The 18,220-nt window shown below is 36.5% G+C and overlaps 1 protein-coding gene across 2 annotated transcripts in view; it reads right to left on the minus strand.

The window, feature by feature from the left end:
* The window catches only part of SPATA5 (spermatogenesis associated 5), a 362,495-nt gene that overhangs the window by 254,483 nt on the left and 89,792 nt on the right, over positions 1-18,220 (minus strand). For both annotated transcript variants that reach the window (XM_011978251.1, XM_011978252.1), the window contains exons 12-13: positions 2,118-2,171; positions 1,242-1,321 (exon numbers count right to left, since the gene is read on the minus strand). In XM_011978251.1, coding sequence (XP_011833641.1) covers positions 1,242-1,321; positions 2,118-2,171 — 134 coding nt within the window. The remainder of the gene's footprint in view (positions 1-1,241; positions 1,322-2,117; positions 2,172-18,220) is intronic.

Raw genomic sequence — 18,220 nt, forward strand, 5'->3', positions numbered from 1 at the left:
GCCTGCCAAGTAGCTGGAATTACAGGCACCCAACACCACGCCCGGCTAATTTCTGTATTTTTAGTAGAGATAGGGTTTCACCATATGGGCCAGGCTAGTCTCAAACTCCTGACCTCAAAATGATTCGCCCACCTCGGCCTCCTAAAGTGCTGGGATTACAGGTGTAAGCCACCGCGAGGCCTGACCTGATGGTTTTATAAGGGGTTTCCCCTTTCACTTGGCTCTCATTCTCTCTTGCCTGTCACCATCTAAGAGATGTCTTTCGTCTTCCACCATGATTATGAGGTCTCCTAGCCACGTGGAACTGTGAGTCCATTAAACCTCTTTTTCTTTATAAATTACCCAGTCTCGAGTATGTCTTTATCAGCAGCATGAAAATGGACTAATATAGCAGTCTACCTCCTAATGATAGGTTCCTAATGACAATTTATACTCTCATCATATGAGGCAGCTCTAACTAAGAAGGATGATAACAGCAATGTTTCATATCACACTAATGACACTTGTAAGTTGTCTTCACCCTTCACTGTAATTACCATCAGCAAAAAATTTTATAATCAATATACACATCAAGAAACTGTGCACGAAGTACATGAATTTATGGTACCCAATATGAACCACTTTTAGTACATATTAAAGGACCACTATACATTTGTAGAGGAAAAAAACATATACTTATGAATAGTTCTGATATATGTGTGTGTGTGTGTGCGCGCATGTATATATATTTGTTTGAAATGACATCACAGATAATCCTCTTTACTGCCTGAGATTCTGGAGCAAAACTATTAATACTAATTTATATTCTATTTAATTTTATTTTAGGAAACGTTTATTCCAGAGAATTTTAAAATCTGTATAACATATTTTATTATAATTCTGTTCTACTACAAGAATTATGATTAATCCAGTTTTATTTACAGTTCTGATTGTATGTTTACAATAACCCTAATTTTGATAGATAATACTCAGAAGAATCTGTTGATATAAACTATAAAAATTAACTCAAATGCCCAAACAGGTATCAGTGGCTTTTATCCAATATGGATAAAAGTATTATACAGTGATTACATGAAATAATTTAATGGGTATAAAGAGGAAAAAATTACATAAACTGAAAACTGTTTTAGGCCAAATGTATTCATAGATAAAAGTTGTATACGAAATGTTATTTATACCATAATTGCTATTATTATGTAACATCATATTATTATATAACAGCAGGGCTATTAAATACTTACCTGCCCCTTTCAACTGCTAAGGCATCCAATTCATCAAAGAAAATAATGGAAGGCGCCACTGCTCTTGCTTTTCGGAAGGTCTAGGGGAAAGAGTGCCACATTAACTAAAGATAAGCAAACACTAGAAAATTCTGTAGTTGGTTTGTGTTTTAAAACTATATTTAGAACCATATTTATTAGGTACAAGTCAACAAGCCTAGCCACTTTGTATAGACCTTATAATAGATGCTCAGAACTTTATAATGGATGTAAAAGTATCCCCTTCAATAGTGCTTAAAGAGACAAGACTACCAATACATATTCATATAGATGTGAAGGAGGCAATTCAGCTAAGCAATCAGAAAATTTCAGTTAAAACCCCAGCTCCACTACTAGTAACTATGTGACTTTCAGCAGTTAGCTTCACTTCTGTAAGCCTCGATTTCTACATCTATAAAATGGAGATGATAACAAACACCTACCTCAGAAAGTTATTTTAATAACTGAATTTAAAAAAGAACACAAAGCATTTGGCACAATGCCTGAAACAGTAAGAGCTCAATAAATGATAGGTATTATTAACTATTAGTAACAGCATTAACTATTTTAACAGAAATGCTGGCTCTTATTATCAGAAAAAAATGATAGTTTAAAAAAATCTTTATTTGGTAAAAATAAGGGCTGGTAATACGATGTTTAAAAACAAAACTGAAGTATTGCAGATGATCAAAACTGCATTTTTAAATAATAAAATAATATTCACCTGAAGAAAAAAAAATACCACTAAGATCAGGCTTTGGAAATGCCAGAGTCTGTTACCTAAAACAAAAGGGAAACTGCACAGGACAGAAGTGTGATTCTCCTGTGCTGAGTGCCACTAAAGGCACAATTTCTTACCTCTCTAACTGCTCTTTCAGATTCACCAACATATTTATTCATTAATTCAGGTCCCTGCATGAAAAGAAAACAACTGTTCAGTGTCTTTATAAATGCAATCATGTATATTTCTTCCAATGAAGTAGAAAAAAATATACACAAAAGAGAAAAGAAACAAAATCTGCTTATTAATCCCTTTAGTATGCTTATTTTCTCTGTGTGTTATTTATGCCTTAAAAGTGAAAGCCATTCTATGTTCCAAAAACCACACATCAATACAAAGGAAAGGCTGTGACTAATCATAATATTTTAACAACTTATTCATCATCTGTCTATAAATCTATCCACATTTTTACACTATATCAGATGTGGTGCTAGGCACAGAAGATGGAACAGCCATTTGGAAGACAAACAAATAGGTAATATCCACATATTCCCAGGCCTAACCACTGGCTAGTTCTAAGCAAGTCTACTTATCAGATCTGGAGATGTGCACTTTTTGACATTAATATTTCTGAACTTTAATATTTTTCTTATTTCTCAAATACCCAGAATGTCAAATACTGTAAGAAACACAGTAGACTTTTTTTTACCACATACAAAACTACTTTCTTAGGATACACTGTCACCCCAAGAAGTTATGAATTAAATTGTCCCATAATGATAGATGACCTCAGCTGTGGGGATGTTTCTCCCAGCATCTGGCTATTCTGACACAGTTCCTCATACATCCCAAAGAACAACAGACATGTGTGTGTCTCTCTCCCTCTCACTGTGTGTGCACGAGCATGCATGCACACACACACATACACACACCCTTACTTTGAACAAGATTCATATTCTATTCCATGCAGTTCACGGGTCCAGCCAATTCCTAGGATATAACCAGACACTGACTTAAGTATTTCCTAAACAATTTATATTAATTTTTAAAAATCTGACTGACTGAAACACGTAGGCAAACCCTGGCAGAATGTTAACTAATCCCAAACTGGTATGGGCAGTATTTGGCTTCATATAAAACACCATATTACAAGGAAAATTAGCAGACAGTATGACAAGTACTATGATAGAGCAATGCACAGGTACCATCAAAACATACAGAAGAAACTCCTTAGAGTCAAGGAATTGAAAGTAACATTTCAGGTGAGTCCTCAGTTGATTTATTCACACCCTCAAAAATATGAAATACATCAAGACCCAGGAAGAAACCAAAAAGATCTCTGATGTGCCAAAATAGATGTTACTATATGAACTTTGTTGTAGAAGAGCTCTTAAGGTCTTTATGCACAGTTCATTGACTTTTAAATTACATACAACAAATACACTTGAACAGAACTGATATAAGAATTTACTACACATGAAGCATAGGGTGCAGGGAGATTGTGGCAATCAATAAAGCTACTTAAAGTGGGAGGCAGGGGTTCAGATTTTATCCTGTAAGCCATAGGAAGGGTTTTATGAAAGTTAAGTGATAACAGGGATATTAATGAAAGATGATTCTGGCCACAGTATAAAAGATGGTTAGGAGGAACATTAAGAGTTGAGAGAAGTTGAGAGACCAGTAATGTTTAGAATAGTAAAGGGGAAAAATAATGAGGAACAAGTTTAAGACAAATGAGTACAATGGAAATGAGAAGATAACCAGAAAAACAATCAAAAATTTAAATTAGTTTGTTGTGGATAGCAAAATGTGAAGATGAGAGAGAGTGGGGTACAGAATAATTCAAATTTGACTTAACACTACCAATTTTTTTTTGAGACGGAGTCTTGCACTGTCACCCAGACTGGAGTGCAGTGGCGTGATCTTGGCTCACTGTAAGCTCCGCCTCCCGGGTTCATGCCATTCTCCTGCCTCAGCCTCCCAAGTAGCTGGGACTACAGTTGCCCACCACCACACCTGGCTAATTTTTTGTACTTTTAGTAGAGACAGGGTTTCACCATATTAGCCAGGATGGTCTCGATCTCCTGACCTCATGATCCGCCCGCCTTGGCCTCCCAAAGTAACATTACTATTTTTAATGTTCACGATAATGACTTAATCCATAAAAAAAAGGATGCTCAACATATTCAGTGTAGCAATTTCTCTTAAGTATATAGTTCATAGAGTGATGTCTTGGTGAAACAGAAGGTAACCTGCTCATATATGCCCCCAATAAAAAGAATTATCCATCCATCCATAACTGTGAAACCCTAAGACATAGGAGGGTCACTTAGAGAGGGTACACTAACACCTAAGTGGCTGATCTGCTCCGCTAAGCTTGCTTTTGCATTCAAGCCCAGAAGTACCCCTGTCCCTCAAGGGGCTTGACTATAGCCCCATTTGACTTTGAGCCTGCAACCAAAATCATCTGCCAAAGAGTTCAGAGAAATCATGCATACTAATGACTTGGCAGAAAAGCTCATCAGCCAGCTGATACTCATCTCAGTAGTGAACCTGGATGTTGAACTGTGGCACCGCTCCAGGCCTCCCTAACTGAGATCCTGGCTCATAGCTGCTTACACAAGAACCCAGGGGGAGATTCACACAAATCTCATGGCCCAGGACTCTGATCCTCCCTGACAGGCTCACCAGCCTCTATCCCACAACATACCCTGAGAAGACCCAGTCTCAGCCCCACCCAGTGCAGTAGAGGAACTATCCTATCTGTGCTGAGACCTGCTGGGAGATGCATGCCACTGTGAGCCAGCAAGACAAGCTTCCCAAATCTGTCCCTACAGTAGAGTCCAAGGGGGCTCAGTCTTAGCTCCAGCCCCTCCTGCTGCAGTCTGGGAGCTATCCCATCTATGTAGGGACCTGCCGGGAGACACATGCTCATCTGAGCCAATGTGACAAGAACACCAACCTCCATCTCACTGCAGATTCCAAGGGAGCCCCGTCTCAGTACCAGCCCCCACTGTTACAGTCAAGCACTTTTGCAGTGACCAGCTGAGTGATGCATGCTGATCTGAGCAAATAAGTCGGGGCCAGCCTCCTTCACACAGCAGATCCCAAAGCAGCCCAGGCTCAACTCTAGGCCTTCTTACTGCAGTTAGCAGGCCATCCTGCCTATGCAGAAATATGCTGAAAGGCATACTCATCTGGGCGACTGGGATAGTCTTCCGGACTCAGATCCCTGGCCAGCATTTCCATGCAGCCCAAGTATCTGCCTTGGGTCTACTCCAGGTCCATCTGGGCCAGAAAGCCATATCAACTAAAGAGACCCTGTGAGATTTGTGGCAAGCCTGCGCTCAGAGAGTCTCTGTGATGGTAAATATTAAGTGTCAACTTGACTGAACTGAAGGATGCGACATATTATTTCTGGTTGTGTCTGTGAGGATGTTGCTGGAGGACATTAGCACTTGGGTCAGTGGACTGAGACAAAGCCCCACCCTCAATGTGGGTGGGTACTATCCAATCTGCTGCCAGTGTGGCTAGAAAAAGCAGGCGGAAGAAGATGAAATAAGCCAGCTTGCTGAGTCTTCTGGCTTTCATCTTTCTTCTGTGCGGGATGCTTCCTGCCCTTGAATATCAAACTCCAGATTCTTCGCCCTTTAGAGTCTTGGACCTACACCAGCAGTTTGCCATTGGCTCTCAGGCCTTCAGCCACTGACTGAAGGATATACTGTCAGCTTCCCTAACTTAGAGGCTTTGGGACTTGAACTGAGCCACTCCTGGCTTCATTGCTCCTCAGCTTATAGATGGCAAATTTTTTGACTCATATCACCTTGTGATCATATGAGTCAATTCTCCTTAAAAAACTCCTTTTCATATACACATAATCCTATTAGTTCTGTCCCTCTGGAGAACCCTAATACAGTCTCCTAGTGTTTAGATAGCTGAAGTGGTCACAGGCTCAGGAAACACAATACTCAGTTGGCTTAGAATCCTTGGAAGCTCTCTAAAGGACAGGCACAAACAAAGGAAGACTGTGAAGACTAAACTAAATACATAATCCCTCAATGCACAGACAGTCTGCAATTTCACAAGCATCAAGAAGATTCTAGGTAATAAGATCTCAACAAATGGACATGAGGCACCAGAGGCCAACCTTTAAGTTATAGAGATATATGATCTTTTAGACAAGGAATTCAAAATACTTGTTTTAAGAAAGCTCAATGGACTTCAAGAAAACAGAGAGAATCAATTCAGAAATGTATCAGGGAAATTTAACAGAGATACTGAAATCATAGACAAAACCAAACAAAAATTCTGGAGCTAGAAAATACAATGAGCAAAACGAAAAATGGAATAGAGAATATCAACAGCAGGACTGATCAAAAGGAAGAAAGAATCAGTGAGCTTGAAGCCCAACTATTTGAAAACACAGAGAAAAAAGCAAAAAGAATGAAAAGAAATGAACAGTTTATGGGAGCTATGAGACATCATCAAAAGAACAAATATTCAGGTTATTGAAGTTAAAGAAAAAACTGAGAAAGACAAAGGGGTAGAAAGCTTATTCAAAGAAAAACAAAAAACTTTCCAAGGCTTGAAAAGATATAAATATCCACATACATGAAGTTAACTTAAAGGTCACCAACCAGGCTCAACCTCCCCTCTCCAAAATAAAAAACAACCCAAGATTTATAATTAAACTCACACAGATCAAAGATAAAGGATCCTGAAAGCAGAAAAGGAAAAGAAACAAATAACGTATAAGGGAGATCCAATATACCTGGCAGCAGAATTTTCAGTGGGAACCTTAGGGTTGGAGGGAGTGAAATGCTTCAGAGTGCTGAAAGAAAATTAAAAACTTAACGAAGAATAGTGTACCCAGCAAAACTATCCTTCAGAAACAAGATAAAGACTTTCCCAGGCAAAAAAAAAAAAAAAAGCTGAGGAAATGTATCGCTACTAGACCTGTCCTATAAAAAAGGCTAATCAGAGTTCTTCAAACCAAAAGAAAAGAACATTGTTGTTATACTAATATGATAATCATGGTTCTTAAATCATTTATATCTTTAATAAAAAGAAAATACAAAACTATCAAAAATAATTACAAGCACAATTTGTTAAGAGACGATATAAAAAAGGCAAGTTGTAAAATCAAAAATTCAAAATGTTGGAGGAGAGGAAGTTAAGACGTACAAATTTTTGTTTTAATTTGTTTCTTATCTTGTAATCAAAGTTAAGTTGGTACCAGTTTGAAAGAGTTAATATTTTTGTAAGACTCAAGGAAATTACAAAACTAAAAACTGTAATATATACACTAAAAATAAAAAAGGACAAATTAAAACATGCTACCAGAGAAAAATCACTCAGCTACAAAAGAAGACAGTAAGAAAGAAGGAAACAAAAAGAAGGGTTACATAATACCAAAAAAAAGTATCAAAATGGTCAAAGTAAGGCCTTGCCTATCAATATTAAAATTGAATGTAAATAAACTAACTTCTCTACTTAAAAGACCAAGAGTGGCTGAATGGATTAAAAAACAAGACCCTCACACCTGTAATTCCAGCACTTTGAGAGGCTGAGACAGGTGGATCACTAGGTCAAGAGTTCGAGACCAGCCTGACCAACTTGGTGAAACCCCATCTTTACTAAAACAATTAGCCAGGCATGGTGACAGGTGCCTGTAATCCTAGTTACTCAGAAAGCTGAGGCAGAAGAATCTCTTAAAACCAAGAGGCGCAGGTTGCAGTGAGCCGAGAGTGTGCCACTGCACTCCGGTCTGGGCAACAGAGTGAGACTCCATCCCAAAAAAAAAAAAAAAAGACTCAACTATGATATGATGCCTAGAAGAAACTCACTTCACCTATAAGAGCACATATACACTAACAGTGAAGGAATGGAAAATGATATTCCATGCAAATGGAAACCAAAAACTAGCAGGAGTAGCTATATTTATATCAGATAAAACAGACTTTAAGTCACAACTTGTAAAAAGAGACAAAGAAAGTCATTATATAATGATTTATAAAAGGTCAAAGTAGCGAGAAGATGTAACAAAACTAAAAACATGCAGCCAACAGTGGAGCACCCAAATATATAAAGCAAATATTAATAGTTCTACAGGCATTTCTTGCTTTGTACTACAGTGCAAATGATTGTAGTACAAAGCAAGAAATGCCTATTCATAACATAATATAAAGTCAAATAAACAAAACTAGTACTTTTCGTTTACATGTGGTAAATTAAGTTTTACACAAAGGGGACTGTGGACAAGGAATTAAGAAAGTGAACACTAAAACAAAGATCAGGGTTCACCCAATAAAACAAGCTTTAGATAAACAGCAAAGTGTGTTTTTGTTGAGGGGTTAGGGGTAGTAACAAATTTTGATGCAGATTTTACTCAGTTTAGAGCAACTGTCGAGGCAAACTGTGGCCTGACAATAATCAGAAAGGAAACTGATGGGGTCACTGTTTTTATTGCAATTACCATCATGCCAACTATACATTATTGCTGTTGTTCTTACAGCAATTGTCTGCAAAAGTCAAGGATATGGCATAAAATAATAATCCAGCGAAGAGATTTCTTTATTCAGGCAATATAACTCAATGTATATACACTGCTTTTTAATTATCTGGCTTAACTGAAGGAAAGAGGTTAGCGACCCTGGAAAAATGGTCGTTGTTCTCTGTAAATGACAAAGACAACCTAGTCTTCAATGTTAGAAAGTACAAGATTATGGTCATTTCATGAATTTTTTCTCTGCTGAGTACAACGTCAATATCTTGGTATCAAGAGAAAGATTAATATGGTTTATTAATAAATATCCAACATAGAGGTAAACATTCTTGATATTTTGTTTGAAAATGTGAAAACATAGTATAAAGCTTCAACTGATTGAAGGGTCACTCCACTGCCACAGAAAGATGGACTACAGGACGTGTGGATAAGAATGAAACCATGCTTTTTCCTCCAAAACAAAACAAAACAGAAAGAAAAAAATTTAAGACATTTGAAACTCTTAACTTGAAAATCTGGCACTGTGAAGAAAATATGCATTGCAATAATTCAAGTCAAGTGTTACTAATAAGGCATAATGAAAAGACTGCAGGGTCCCTAGAAAATATGACTTTCTACAGAACTATGTACTGATGAATCTTACCTGGATGGCCTGCAAAATGCAACCCAAGTAGCTGAACTCATATGTTGCATTGGTCTCGAGTTTTATGAGAAGTCAGAGCAATTTCATTACCAAGGGAGGTTATTTTCAGCTTGAAGTTTAAGTTGCCAAAAATCACCGTATTTTGGTACAAAGAATTAAAAAGTCTATATTCAGTTTCAAAGATAAATATTACACTTTACTACTAACAGAAAACTTAAGGAATCATAAGCTGTGATGCCATATTTTTTGCTCCATTTGAGGTCAAACATACATCAATTTCTTAAAAATGAAGAGAGCAGCAATCAGCATGTACTAATTTTGTGGAATCTTTCTATATGCTTACTACGTCTTATCCCTTTTACTGCTGTGCAACAGTTTTCTGAGTTGTATACTGTTACTACAATTTTACAGAAAAAAATATTAAGTGCAAAGAGGTGAAGTAATTTTTCCAAAGTCACACAGCTTAGCAAATGGCAGAACTGGGATACAAGTCTTTTAACTGTTACACTTGACAGGGAAACTGCCCCAAATATTTGGCCACCATCTGCACAAAAGATACGCAACAGATTAAAGTACAAGTACTATGACTACTCATAGAATATTATTAGCAGAAGGGCTTTAGGAGTCACTTAGTCTAACCTACTCACCTAAAACTGAGGCAAAGTACAAAGAAGGTGAGTAATATGCCAAAAGTCCTAGAGCAAGTTAAATGGCAGAAATAATAAGAATGTAGAATTGTGGTTTCCAAACCAGTACTCTTTCTAAAAATTATGATGTCCTGTTCTCTCTAAGTCCTTAAAAGAGACAAGAAATGTCTCAAGATTTTAGATGAAAGTTAATTTGGGGCTAGACAAAGCTGGCTGCTAAAAATAATTTTTAAAATTTAAAACACAAGATTTTACACAGTATTAGCAATTCAAATTCAAATGTATTTCTGGTGAGCAGATCAGGTGGCAATGGTGAAGTCTAATTCTTTCTTAATAGATGGTAGCATAGGCTAATTGGAAAATAAGAATTTTATTAGTACCCATTATGAATAAGAGACCATTTATATCTAACTAAGGTATATATAGTATAGTCTGAGTCCCATATTTGCTCGCAAGTTATGTTACTTTAAAAAAATGTATGTTAGTCTTGCCACATATTTTACCTCTTAGATAGCATGTGCTTTACTGATAAGAATGATCAAGAAAAACTGCCATTAATAAGTACCATTAATTGAGTTATTTTTAATAGCATTATTTTTAACATTCCATGGCCAATATTTCAAGTATCCAAGTTTACAAAATAACAAAAATATCATAAACACATGTGAAAATATTTGTCCAGCTGTTCTATTAATCTAGTGAGAAGTAAACCTGACTTATCTTTTACTGTGCTTCATTATTTTACACCATATCAGTCACAAACTCAAGTATAATATTTACACCTTATGTTTTTACAATTTTGCCCCTTTAATCACTACTGGGTTTTTTTCAGTCCTCCCAAGGGCTTTTTAAATGTGTCTGACACCTGCCTGGTGCTTTTAGCTATTACAATTCAAATGAAGTTTTTATAAGTTCTAAAATGTCTGGGGAAGGCAAGTTAACCTAAGTGTTAACTATGGTTAAACGTTATGGAATATGCTCATAAAAACCCAAACTCACATGAGATAGAATTACATATATGTAATGTGAGTAAAGGAACTTGAAAATTAATAAAAAGTACAGTATCAGCACATACAGAAGGCCATTCTGGGAAAGCACTTCAAAGAGTTTGAAAATAAGTTTTAATTACTAGGCAAGAATGCTGTGGGCAAGTAAAAACCCTAAAATGCAAGAGGGGCTGGCAGGAAAGAGAACAGAATTCGAGCTGTTCCTCTCAAAAAGTATAATACAATCCTTCCCCAAATTCATTGACTCTATTCAGGAAAAAGAAAAATGACACATTTCTTCAGAACTTACATTGCAGGCACCATGCTGGCTACAATTAAGCAAGTTGTAAAATGTGCATTTACACATATATACATGCCCATGAAATCCCCTTCTGTTATTAATGACTACTTTTGTCACTCTCAGTCTCCTTTACTGACTTCCCTGCAGAATCTCAAACACTGGTTTCCAGTTTCCATATTTTCATCTCCATTTCCATATTTTCATCTCTCTAAATGATCATCCTCTTGAGGTACAAACCCATACCTACAACTGCCTTTAGGCCATATTCAACATTTTGTCCCAAACGTATTTCAAATTCAACAGGTATTTTCTCTCTCACCTCCAACCTGTTTCTCCTCTTCTCCCTGGAGTTAGGATATTTCCATCTGCCAGTCATTGACAGTAAAAATTTTTATCACCTTTCACTTATTTCCTTTCTCATTTCTCACATACAATCAATAACCAAGAGCTGCAGATTCTACATGTTACCCGTTTCTTCATATTAGTTGTTGAGTCAAAATCTCCCCCACTAAATTATGAGTTGATACATAACGAGGAGCCCATCTAATATATCTTTGTTTACTATGTACAGTGCCTGACACACAGAGAAGGTGCTTAACACATTTTTGTTATTCCAGTTGTAAAACTTGTATAAATATTTTTTGAAGTGTTACAGACATAACATTGTAATATTTATTTCATCTCTAAATTTCATTCAAAAAGGAATTAAGATGGAAAAAAACCAGTCTCTCTCCATTAGCTAATTTATCCATGAATTAAAAAAAAAAAACAACAATAAAATTTGCTTATTTTCAAACTTCTTGCAAGTCTAAAATTATTCTTCTCTTTCCAAATCTCTCTAGGTCTTCTTAGATTCCAAACGCTAAAGGTTTTGTTATAGTTCTTATTGTCATTTTCTGCTTTTAGATAAATGTTATTTATGGGATATTTTCACATCAAAACATCTTTTTTTATATATCAGCTTTATCAACTGATAAAAGCCTAACTCACATAATTAACGTATATATAGTCTTAACATATGATGCCACAACTTTAACATAGTATACTGTACAAATAATGACAAATTTCAGTAAATCTAACGTCTTCATAACCTTGTAAAACTGACAATGACACAATAACTATTCCACTTGTCCCAATAATTACAGGTTACTATTATTCTCTAATAGTCATTCAAACAGGGATAAAACTAAGTATATGTCTTTGTTTAATATTGACATTAATAACTGCCAATTTAAGCAAATAAGGCACATGACACAACACTATTTGGTGAAGTCAAGGGAATTTTTAAAGTTAAAACAAAACAAAACTCTAAAGGAAATTAAATGGAAACTCAAAAGGTTTCAGACTCTAGATAAGCCCGAATAGTAATAAACCTATAGAAGGAGAATATAGAGTTAGGATCCACAAAAGGCATGAAATGACATAGTTCCTGGTGAGACTAAACTGGAAGCTGCACCCAAGGTGAAAGAAAAAATAACCAAAACACTAAGAGAAAGAGTTCTTTATAGTGTTGGGGTCTGGGTTTGGGGCCAGAACTAACACACACCTTTATAGGCTTCAACTGAGAAGTGCAGTGAAACAGGCAAGTTCAGGGCAGCCCCAAACCCAGGTTCCCCAGCCAAGTTCCTCTCAGGGCTTTTCCCAGTAACTTTCCACTATCATTATGGGCAGGGGGACTATGAATAGGAGAGGTCATCAAAGCCCTCACCCATGAAATCCACAATCTTCTTCATGATTCTTCTTTGCCTTACTCCATACATCCGTTCACTGCAGTACAGAACTCAGAGTTAGCCTTTTAAACTTCAATTATTTCATCTACAATATGCCCAGATCTATGATACTGACCTCAAAATTTATTTAAATATATTTTTTTTAGCAAAGTTTAAGATTTACAGAAGAATTGAGCATATAGTACAAACAGCTCCCATATGCCCACCCACCCCAGTACACTGTTTCCCTTATTATTACTATCTCCTATTTGCATGGTATATTTGTTACAATCAATGAACCCAGATTGATGTATTATTATTAAACTAAAGACCACAGTTATTCAGATTTCCTTAGTTTTTCCCTAAGGTCCTTTTTTTTTTTCATTCCAGCACCCTACCCAGAATATTGTAACATTACATTTAGCTATCATGTTTCCTTGGTGGTGACAGTTTCTCAAACTTCCCTGGTTTTTGATAACCTTCAGTTTTGAGGGTACTAGTTAGTGATTTTACAGAATGTCTTTTAACTTGGGTTTGCCTAAAGTTTTTCTCATGGCTGGACAACGGTTACGAACACTCAGGAGGAAGACAACAGAAGTAAAGTGCTATTCTCACCACATCATCTAAGGATATATATAGTCATTCCTCAGTATCCACGGGAACTGGTTCCAGGACCACTGTGGATACCAAAATGTATACATACTCAAGTCCCGTAGTCAGCCTGCGGAACCTGAGGATACATAGTTAGCCCTCCTTATTTGGGAGTTTCCATATACCACAAGTACTGTATTTTCAATCTGTGTTTGGTTGTGGAACCTAGAAAAAAGGAAGGCCAACTGTACTGAAAAAAAAAAAAAAGTGCATGTAAGTGGACCCACTGAGTTCAAGCCCATGTTGTTCAAAGCATCAACTGTACTGTCAGCATTACTTATCACTGAAGATGTTAACCTTGATCATCTGGCTGTGGTATGGTTTGTCAGGTTTCACAACTGTACAGTAGCTCTTCGCCTCCCCTCTTTCCATATGAAATTCTTTGGAAAGAAGCCCACACCCAAGGAGTGGGGTGTTATGCCCCCCACAAAACTTTTTCATTTGCTTTTTTAAATATAATGCTCTCCAAAGTTTATAATGTACAAATGTTATATTTTCTGGATTAAAAAAATGAGACTTACAGAACTTGCTTAAGGTTGCAAAACTAAAAAGTGCTAAGGTTAGGAAGTAAATCCAAGCTATGTGAATTCTAGCTTAGTGTTCTTTTCATCGGGACTTACTCGATATCAAGGGCACAAATTATATACTAACAGGTAAATTTTAAGCTCCACATTATCCCACCATCAGTCTTTTTCCAGGCACTTCTATTTCATTCAACAGTTTCCTGTATCTTTGGCCATGATTACCCTTTCCTATTAACTTCTACTCCTAGACCAAAGCCATGTTTTTTTTCTGTTTTCTTTGTCCTAGAGAAACAAAATTATTTTTCAAATCAGTTCCCAGAAACATATTAACATTTTTCCACTTCTCTGAACCTACCCTACAGAAACTACTTAAGCTACCTTCCCTGGTAATTTTGGGTAATTAATGAAAAAAGCCATCGGATACTAGTTTTATTTTTTTAAAAAAACAAAAAGAAAAATGGAAGAGCATATAATACAGTGGTTAAGAGCTCAGACTCGATTCAGAAAGTTCTGAGAGTAAATTTCAATGCCATCACCACCACTTAGACCTTGGAAGTCACTTAACCTTCTTAAAATCATTATCCTTATTTGTAATCTTAAAGCATTCTGTAATTAAAAGAGGTAGCTATGCAGTTTTCCATGCAAAAATTTAAAAACAGAAGTCTAAAGATGAATTTGGAATTTTAAAATTTCAGATTATCTTGTACCTTTGATAAGAGAATATTAATATATCTAGTTAAATGACAAACAGTAATTACAGATGCTCCTTGATTTACAATGGGGTTATGTCCTGATAAACTCATCAAAAATTGAAAATATCCTAAGTCATAAAGCATTTAATACACCTAACCTACTGAACATCAATTTTAGCTTAGCCCACCTTAAACATGCTCAGAATGCTTACACTGGCCTACAGTTGGACAAAATCATGTGGCAACACAGTACATTGTAAAATGTTGGCCATGTACACTCATGATCACATGGCTGACTGGGAGCTGTGGCTCACTGTTACTGCCCAGCATCATGAGGGAGTACTGTACTGCATATCACTAGCTCAGTAAAAGATTAAAATTTGGGCCGGGCACGGTGGCTCAGACCTGTAATCCCAGCACTTTGGGAGGCCGAGGTGGATCACAAGGTCATGAGTTCAAGACCAGTCTGGCCTACATGGTGAAACCCCGTCTCTACTAAATATACAGAAATTAGCTGGGTGTGGTGGCGTATGCCTGTAATCCCAGCTACTTGGGAGGCTGAGGCAGAGAATTGCTTGAACTCAGGAAGCAGAGGTTGCAGTCAGCCGAGATCATGCCAATGCACTCCAGCCTGGGCGACAGAGTGAGACTTTGTCTCAAAAAAAAAAAAGATTAAAATTCGAAGTATGATTTCCACAGAGTGCATATCACTTTCACACCGTTGTAAAGTCGAAAACTTAAGTAAATTCATCCTAAATTGGAGAGCACCTGTACTTTGAATTCGGCACTACTTTGAACAAACCACAGGTTTTTCCGGAAATGAAATCTATTTTATACAACTCCTCTCTGAGACAAGTATAGAGAAGAAAATTTCCCAAAAAGTCAAGGATATACTAAGCTCATTACATTCCTGTATTCACCAGAATAATTTTTTGCTGAAAATCTCTGTCAGAGGCCTAACCACACTTCTTGTAGAATTAGTAACAGTTCTTCATATAGTAAAGCAATGCAGCTATCCCAGGGCAATTAATCTATTGTAGCACTCCAGACAAAAGCAATAGAGAAGCAGCAGAGAGGAAATTTCAACTGAAAAGTATTTGACGTAATCAGCCCAGATAACAAACTAAACTTAGACAACATGTGAAAAGTCGCAATCTACATGAAAACACATATATATGCCAGAGGGCATTAAGAGCCCACACAAGCCAAGGTGAAGTCTCCACCCTGAATACAGTACGTATCTTTTAATCCCTGTTCAGAAAAGATACATAGAGGAAGCTAAAATGTTCTTTCATAAACTTAGAGGAATAAATGTAAATCTATCAAAATATCTTGAAGATTAAAAGTAACTACCATTGTGAAAAGTGATAGGGAGTTTTTCCTTTCAGTCTGTTTAAATATTTGTGTTTCCTAACTGGCTAGAGAATTCTAGTGTATGTCTACTTTTTCTGATCACTTTAAAAATGTGTACGATTTGTTATTTCAAAATTTCAAACTAACTTGAAATACTTAAATCCTGTAGAAAACAAATACATAGATTGAAACCAAACATGTAGGTTGAACAAAAGTTGCCAAGTTTTTTAAACAGGAAGTTAAAATAAAAGAGAACAGGGCCAGGTGCAATGACTCATGCCTGTAATCCTAGAACTTTGGGAGAGTGAGGCGGGCAAACTGCCTGAGCTCAGGAGTTCGAGACCAGCCTGGGCAACATGGTGAAACCCCGTTTCCACTAAAAATACAAAAAATTAGCCGGGCGTGGTGGTGCATGCCTGTAATTCCAGCTACTCAGGAGGTTGAGGCACAAGAATCTCTTGAACCCGGGAGGTGGGGGCTATGGTGAGCAGAGATAGTGCTACTGCACTCCAGCCTGGGCTACAGAACAAGACTCTATTTCAAAAAAAAAGAGAACAGAATATGAATTCCCAACTTCTTTGGCTCCATTTTCTCATACATAAGCTGTATGGCATTGCTACTTTAAAACGTTCCTCACAAACATTGAATAGATGAAAACAAAAGGACCAATGAAAATGCTAGTAGAAGGCAAATTATTTTCACATTCCCAACTTTGTATTTAAAAAGTTTTTAAACATATAGGAGAGTTGAATGAATAGTACATGTTGAGTATCCCTAAATCTAAAAATCCAAAATGCTCCAAAATTCAAAACATTTTGAGCTCCAACATGACAGTCAAAGAAAATGCCCACTTTAGCATTTTAGATTTCAAATTTTCACATTAGGGATGCTCAACTGGGAAGTATAATGCAAATATTTCAAAATGCAAAAAAATTCAAAATCTAAACACTTCAGGTCCGAAGCATTTTGATAAGGGATATTCAATTTGAAAAATAAAAACCCATCATTCATTAAGTATATCCTCCACACAGATTCAAAAATTGAATAATATTGTCGAACTACACTAAATTCTAAACTGAATAAAAATCCACACTAAATAAAAATTAGTAATTAGGACATATAATAGTCTCTGAGTTATGAACTCAATTAAGATAATTTGTTAACATCACATGGCTTTTCTGTTTGTGACCTAAAAATCTAATGAAAAAGCTCAAATAAGTGAACGTGTGCCTGGTTATTTTATATAACAGTGTACAAAGTTAAACCTTTCAAAGAATCATTTACGATTTCCTCATAGTGAAAAAAAGACTAAAAGTGAAATTGTCTATGGTTATGAAATGTTTATGTTCAAAAAAGATAATAAATATATTTCTAAGTAATTCTAGAATAGTCCAGAAAGCAGTCTTGGTAGTACCTAAAATTATTATCTTGGATCACAAAAAAAGTAAGATATGGTTTGTAAGAAAATAAGTGTGCTCTTAAGAGTCAAGTCTAAAACTTATTTGATAAGGACTTGGCTCACAGGTTCTCAATAAGTTTTAGATTTCCAATAGACAAGAAACATTCTAAGACTATGAATATACAATTGTAAAATATAGAAGGTAAGAACAGAAAAATGGAGATGACAGTAAAAAGACTAGAAAATGCCAGTAAACAGCCATCCCCATTACCACTTGATAAAAGGACAAGGACCAAGGAGAAATCAAGATGCCCTGGGAAATTTCAAAATCACTCATTACTTCAACCCTTAAAACTGCAACCTTTGCTGTGTACAGCAGCTTATTCCTATAATCCCAGAACTTTGGGAGGCTAAGGTGGGAGGGCTGCTTGAGGCCAGGTGTTTGAGACCAGCCTGGGCAACACAGTGAGACCCTGTCTGTACAAAAATGTTAAAAAGTTAGCTGGTGTGATGGCTCACACCTGTAGTCCGAGCTGCTCAGGAGGCTGAGGGAGAAGGATAGCTTGAGCCCAAGAATTTGAGGTTACAGTGAGCTATGATCACACCACTATACTTCAGCCTGGGCCACAGAGTGAGACGATGTCTCAAAAAAATAACAAATAAACCTGCAACCTTTAAAACTGTAGTTGTGATTCCCCATAAGTGATCATGCTATAAATGGCCTCCTCCCCCTATATTTACTCTCCAATATCTTCCAGAAAATAAAAAATATGTTGAAGATACTCTTAAAGAACAAACAGCTTAATCACACCTAAGTATCATTCTATATA

This window comes from Mandrillus leucophaeus, unplaced genomic scaffold (assembly GCF_000951045.1).
Source record: "Mandrillus leucophaeus isolate KB7577 unplaced genomic scaffold, Mleu.le_1.0 Scaffold191, whole genome shotgun sequence".
Taxonomy (NCBI): domain Eukaryota; kingdom Metazoa; phylum Chordata; class Mammalia; order Primates; family Cercopithecidae; genus Mandrillus; species Mandrillus leucophaeus.